The sequence below is a fragment of the Lolium perenne genome, chromosome 1 (assembly GCF_019359855.2).
Source record: "Lolium perenne isolate Kyuss_39 chromosome 1, Kyuss_2.0, whole genome shotgun sequence".
NCBI classification, from domain to species: Eukaryota; Viridiplantae; Streptophyta; class Magnoliopsida; order Poales; family Poaceae; genus Lolium; species Lolium perenne.
This window is the reverse complement of record NC_067244.2, coordinates 8259370-8266200: the sequence shown is the minus strand read 5'-3', so window position 1 is coordinate 8266200 and position 6831 is coordinate 8259370. Positions and strand designations below refer to the sequence as shown.

The 6831-nt window shown below is 49.9% G+C and overlaps 1 protein-coding gene across 1 annotated transcript; it reads right to left on the bottom strand.

Annotated features, from left to right (window-relative positions):
* Positions 1-3240: 3240 nt before the first annotated feature.
* LOC127342562 (uncharacterized) lies at positions 3241-4174 on the bottom strand. Its single transcript, XM_051368540.2, has 2 exons — positions 3797-4174; positions 3241-3701 (listed from the first exon to the last, which is right to left on the bottom strand). Exons 1-2 carry the CDS (start codon positions 4048-4050, stop codon positions 3563-3565), a joined length of 393 nt encoding a protein of 130 aa, XP_051224500.1. The 5' UTR covers positions 4051-4174; the 3' UTR covers positions 3241-3562.
* Positions 4175-6831: the final 2657 nt, after the last annotated feature.

The following is a 6831-nucleotide window of genomic DNA, read 5'->3' as shown; positions in this document are numbered from 1 at the left end:
AAATACTTTAGTCTTTAACCCAAAATCAGTACTACAAATTTACAGTAGAGACTTGTTATTTTACACGAAAGCCACAACACAAAAGGAAAGTACCATGGCGTGGGACGGGCACAAGCCGAAGAGCATGCATACACGCATCTCCACTCCACGCCCACTTGCGCGCGCGCGCTCATGCAGGAGCAAACAAATGGCTACCAACAAAACAATGTTCAGTTACTTCCGGGTCTCCGGCAGTCCGGCCAAGATCTCCGGTGGCGCCTCTGCTGTGCTGGCCCGGAGACAGCAACGGACGGACGCCAGCAGGCGGCGAGGGGCACTGGAGGCGCCGGCCGCGCGCTTGCTTTTGTCCGTGGCCGCAGCGACGACAAGGGGAAAAAAAAGGAGAGACAGCCATCACACTGCTCTACTGATTTGTTCTTGTTCATCGATCCGACTCTATAAATCCATCTCCAGTGTCTACTTCCCCATCCATCGCCCCGGCCTTGAGAGGAGGAGGAGGAGGAGCATGGAGCGACCGAGGATGTCCACGGGCGACATTCCCGGCGGCGGCGGCGCACCGCTGCTCGTGAGGAGCTACTCCGCCGGAAGCAGCACCGGCGGGGGCGTGAATAACCAGCGGGAGCAGACCGAGGGGTGGGAGCAGCGGGTGGGGAGGCTGAGGAGGAAGGCGGCGGAGCAGCGGACGCGGTTCTACATCGTGCGCCGCTGCCTCCACATGCTCCTCTGCTGGCGCGACGACACCAAGCACTAGCTAGCTACTCCATCGGCTACACTCGTCGAGTCCGTCGCCATCTGTGCGACCCGGCTTAATTAGTTGCAGGTTTCTCCGCAGTTTAGTTCGCCTGCCTTCATGCTTGATTAATTTCTCTCTCTTTTTAGACCCCCGTTCCATGAAAGAATCCAGATGTAGAGTTCCAAGCTCGATTGGTTTCTCAATTTCCTCCTCCATGCTATCTCATCTCCATGCAATTATTATAAACCTCAGGCTTAGATTGTTGTTCTTCTTACAGTATTTTTTTTTTCTTCTTACAGTGTTGTGTTGTTTGGCCTTTTTTTTTTTTGTTTCCGGTCGTTGCTACCCTCGCTGGTGGTTTCTCCTTTTCGTGGGCCTTCTTTGGATTCCAACATATGCTGCAGGCTCTTTCCGGCAAGGAACTACTCCCTCCGATCCTAAATACTTATGACATAGTACTACATTCGTCGTCACCACCAAGGCCCCTCTTTGGCAGCTCCGACTTCAAGAAAAGGTGATCAACATTCGTTGAATCTGGAACAAGTATTTAAAATGGGAGGGAGCAATTGGACTATTAAAAGGGCCAGAGTAGTACTCCCTCTGACCCATATTTATTGTCTCTAATATAAATGTATCTAGTCATATTTTAATTCTAAATACATTCATACTAGCGATAAGTAATATGAATCGGAGAGAGTACTATTGGTACACATGCGAACTAGTACATGTCATGAACTTAACTTAAACTCACATTGGATCAAGGGTACTTTGGATTAATTCCAGCAAGTTTTTTCCTTATCTTACTAATTGAGAAAAAATATAATCGTTTGGTAAATTAGCAGAAACACAGGTGAAATCCGTTACAAAGGGCTACCAATTGTCGGCTTCGTATGTAAAGCCTCCTGGTCCGGATAAACTCGATAGATTCGAAAACTACGAATCGATGGCCCTGGAAAACTCAGTTTTGAACTCGCACTTGATTGGAAACAATTTGGACCTGGGGACTCTGGATCTATCGGCCTATCATACTCATTTTCCTATGTGAGGACCCGGTATTTCAGCTCACGCTTGAGTGTCCACACGGAGGGTTGGGGTTGCTAGCTAGTGTCATCATCATCACTTCTTCATGAACCACGGAGACTACGAGTTACAATTGGTGACCACCTACGAAGGCTTCACCACAAACAAGTGACAGAGCCCAAGCTGGTCCATGCCAAACGGTTGACCATTCGGGTCAGGAATCGACAAATCCGCAATAAATATTGTAGGAGAAAATATTGATCTGTCGCCAACCAGGTCCTCACAATCGACCAACAATCTACTTTCGTCATCACCACCAAGGCCCCTCTTTGGCAGCTCCGACAACAAGAAAAGGTGATCAACATGAAACCACTCGGGCCTAGGCACACCAAATGAAAACGACTCCCAATACCATTGTCCGCTAGAGCATGTAATTCTGCAATCCATGAGCCCACAACGAGCTAGTGCACCAAATCTGCCACCGCAGTCTTTGCTCCCACCAAAAAAGTTCTGGCATGGCCCATCGTCCCTTGAGCCTGCAACGAGCTGGTGCACCCGATCCACCACCACAGTCTTTTGCTCCCACCAAAGAAGATCCGGTCAGGCACATCGCCCCATGAGCCCGCGACGAGCTGGTGCATCCAATCCGCCGCCGCAATCTTTTGCTCCCACCAAAAAAGATCCGGCTAGGCCCATCGTCGCATGAGCCCATGACGAGCCGGTGCAGTCAATCCGCCACCACAATGTTTCGCTCCCACCAAAAAAGATCCGTCTAGGCCCATCGTCCCAGGAGCCTGCATCATAGATCTTTAGGCCGAGGGGCCCGAGTTGGACCATGACATCACTCCAGGTCGTGTCATGGGAGAACTGGTGACCATCTAAAGCCACCGATGTGAGGTGGCATCTAATCCGAGTTGCGTAGATCTACTCCACCAACAGGCTTGAGCCTCACTTACGAGTGATGTCGTCACATCAACATGTCCTCATCCCTCCTTAGAAAGCGATGTAGTAGTTGCCTTAGCAACCTTCCGTTGTTCTGCTTGGAGGAGCAAACGCCATTAGTGGAAACCATGATCTAAACAATGGGGAAGTGTCGCTAGGAACCCCCAACACATCTCGTGGCGGCACGATCTTAGGTGTGTCAAACTATCGCCCTATATGTTATAATGTGGCATTTTTGTATATTTGGAAGGAACCTATGCCATCCATGGAAACCCGCTATATTTGCGCGTCTCTGATGGTAGTTTTCAAAAGATCACAATCTTGCATTTTGATACCATAATCAAGTTACACATCTTGAATGGTAACAAGTGCATGCTGGAAGTGTCTTTCTCTCTAAAAGCTTGCAGTCATTTTTCTTTTTCTTTCCTAAGTAAACAAAATCTAGGCAGTACTTGAATCTCTATGGTGGAGTTGTACTTGCACACTCTCTTGTAAATAAGATACAACTAGCAAATTACAGACTCCATTTATTCTTAAATCATAAGTGAAACAACACAAAACATGTATCTATACATATATAGGCCGGAACACACGTCATATTAACACCACGTACATTGGAACACTTACACAGATTAACCAACAAAGATCAACAAACACAAGTGAACGAGGCTTCTGTGCAAACACATGAATTTTACAGGAGTGCCTCTAGCCGGTGCATCTTGCATGCAAGCCGAGTTTTGCAAGTAGCCAGATCAATTCATTCCTGTAACATTCATGCGTTCTACAGACAGAGGGAGAGGGTCGGTGATGGCGACAAAGAAGAAGATCCACTCAGCGGGTGCATGTTTTGTGTCGGAGATGACTCTACTACTTGTCGACCTGCCCGAGCTTGCCGAGGCCGTTGCAGTTGGCGCAGACGATCTGCGGCAGGTCCTTCCTCGCCGCGTTCGCGCGCAGCGTGCTGCCGGACTTGCGCACGAACCCGGCGCCGTCGCACTCGGGGCACCTGCATGCATGCACGCACGTATGGATCAACCCTGGATGGCTGGATGAATGAACAATCAGAGGAACAGAGGCGATGGAGATATGGTCGATCCTTACGTGTCCTTGCGGGAGAAGAAGATGGGGAAGGCGGTGCCGACGAGGGCCACTGCCACGGCGCCGGCGATGAGGAACGTGTTGCCCTCCGCCGCCACGTCGCCGACCGCGCGCACCCGCCCTGCAGGAGCGGTCCTGCTGCTGCTCCTCATCGACGGCAGCGGGACGGCGCTGCACGGTGCAGGGCGCCGCGGCGGCAGGAGGCCGGCGGAAGGCGCGCCGTTGGCGGCGACGGCAGGGGCGTGAGGTGCGGCCATTTTTTGTGCTTGGGTTTGATGAAAGGATCGAAATGAGCGGGAGGAAGGAAGCTGGAACGATTTAGCTAACGTACATACAAAGCAGGACTGCGCGCGGTGGATCGAGGTGAACTGCTGCCGCGCGCTCGTCCACACGGAGCTTCCCTCCTGGATAATAAGATTAAGACACCTTGGATCACATCCGTCGACCGCCGGTTGCGTGGATAAGATGGGCCCCAGTTTAGAAGTCCAAGTCGGGGCGTGTTCAGTGGTAAGAGTAAGACACTTATCGTGCTATTGACTGCAATTCTCCCCTCCTCCTCTGTCAAGCTGCTACAGTACCCCGTGGAGAATACCCGTGTGGAGCCTCTCTTCCTTGACCTCTGCCTTTGCACCCATCGCCGGCCTCTCTCCCCCTCGCCGCCGGTGGCCATGGTGGCCGGCGCTGGGTGGGAGAGGGGTCTGGCTCCTAGTAGTTGTAAGGTTCTTTAGCTTTAGTTTCTTCCCCGGCGAATAATCTGATGGTCAGATCTGGAATCTCCGTTCTTCTTCCTCCTGCCATTCTTGGTTGGTGACAAGGTATTAACTTGTCAATGCCTACGGATTGTAGACTAGGGTTTTAGCGGAAGTAGAGGGCAAGTAGATCTCGAGGGTTTCAGCCGGAAAAGTACTCGACTGCTAAAAACTAGGGTTATGTTGACAATGGAATCGATCATTTCTCCGTCCCTCGACTCCCCCTTATATAGGAGGCGGAGCCGAGGGTTTCGTGATGTACAAGTTTACAAAGATCGGGAGACTCTTTGAGTTCGTCCCGTAATAGCTACAAGCTCTTATTCCTAATACAATTCTATCTTTCCAAATCGATACTTAATTGGGCTTCCGGGCTTCATATTCTTCGAGTCATGGGCCTTGGGTAAACTCCGGGTACCTTCTTCAGCAGGCCCATTGGGAATGCCTATGTCAGTAGCCCCCGAGATTTTGCTTGAATCGGAGAATCGAGTAAAATCTCCATCATTACAATTAACACATGACTTCTTCGAGTCGCTAAATAATTGTCATACAATAATCATATGTTGTACAGGGATATTGGTAGATGGGGCTGGTTCATCTGACGGACCAGGTACCAGTTAACTGCTCTCGTGGCAATCCCACAAAAACCTACCTCAAGATCAAGTCCCTGGACATGATCCCGGTATACTGGTGTAATTCGACATGTGCCGCTTAAGGTCTTACCATATGCCGAACTCCAGTCATATTTTATCGGGTACCTAACGCGTCCGTTAGGATTTTTCTTCGCATCTGTTGATACGGAAAAAAGTAGCAGAGCGCATTCATGTGCGTTACCACGCCACGCAGGACGGATCTCGGGGTCTTACCTTCGTAAAGTATTACGGCATTCAGAGATTTAACCGCGACTGAAGCGCTCTGAGAATATATTGTCGAGTGCCTTTTTCGGCTGTTGGAATGACACATTTATTAGAGTCATATGATGACTTTTTATCTTGACCTCCCGATGGGAGTATATTAAGAGTTATGTAATAACTCGAAATATACTTACTTTTACTCCTTCAGTTTCATCGGGTACGCGTCCAGCGTTCCCGATGGGAGTAGCCCCCGAGGCTACAGCCAAGTGCTTGTACTTGGTTGTAGGCTCACCTTTTTATTATCTTGTCGCTATATTGTCAACTCTCCTACTTTTTCCATCTTTATCGGGTGCGCGACCAGCGCTCCCGATGGGAGTAGCCCCCGAGGCTATAGCCAAGTGCTTGTACTTGGTTGTAGGCTCACCTTTTTATCTTGTTTGAACCACCATATACTTATTTCCTTTGTGCCATCCTCTTATCAGAAGTTATCATTCAACTTCAGATAAGAGTAGCCCCCGAGCATTTGAACAAATACTTGTATTTGGTCAAAGGCTCTTGAAGTTTTCTTATTGGAAACCTCGATAGTTCATCTGCCGCTATTTTGAAATACTTATTCGAGATTTTCCAATGACGACGTCGATGCTGACGATAGCCACGAACTTTGTATTGGGAAGGCGCGAATCCAGTCATGTCTCTGATATGTGGGTCCAACCCTCTGTGCCTTTGACACGTCGTGGGAGTGGGGGACACACGTCCTCCGTTTTTCCGGCACGCGCGCTGCGGCGCCCGTCCAGTAACTTCTCAGTAAATATACGATTATACCCTCGATAACACGTGTAAGGCATCGGATTCATTTCCTTTTTATCCAACGGTGCGACGGTTCGGTGGCTTGGTATAAAACTGCCCCTTCTTCCTCAATTTCCCCTTCCACTGCGCCGCTCATTTTTCCCTTCTCTCTCAAAATCGCCATTGCTGTCCCCCAAGCTCCGCGCGCTTCCGTTCATCTCCAAAGCTCACTTTGATGCTACCACGCACGAAGCTTCTTAGACACACCGCGCCAGGAACCAATCCGTCGATGGAGCCTGCGGAGATTTCCGGGTGGGAGAGATCTAAAATCTCCAACCAAGATCTGAAGACCCTCAAGACATCGGGGCTGCTGAAGAAGGAAGAAGCACTACTCTTCCCTGGCGATGAAAGTTTCCCTACGCCGCGTATTGGATACCGGGTAACATTCGTTGACCATCTCATTCGCGGCCTGTCCACCCCCATCCACGAGTTTCTTCGTGGGCTGCTCTTTGTCTATGGGATTCAGCTACATCAGCTAACCCCCAACTCCATCCTCCATATCTCGATTTTCATCACATTATGCGAATGCTTTCTCGGGACCCATCCTCATTGGGGCCTATGGAAACACATCTTTTTTCTCCGGCGCAACAGC

Bases quoted from the DNA above. Each gene is read 5' to 3' on its own strand.
- LOC127342562 (XM_051368540.2), bottom strand. From the start codon at position 4,050: ATGGCCGCACCTCACGCCCCTGCCGTCGCCGCCAACGGCGCGCCTTCC. The intron at 3,702-3,796 runs GTAAGGATCGAC...GCATGCATGCAG, and splicing joins TTCTTCTCCCGCAAGGACAC to GTGCCCCGAGTGCGACGGCG.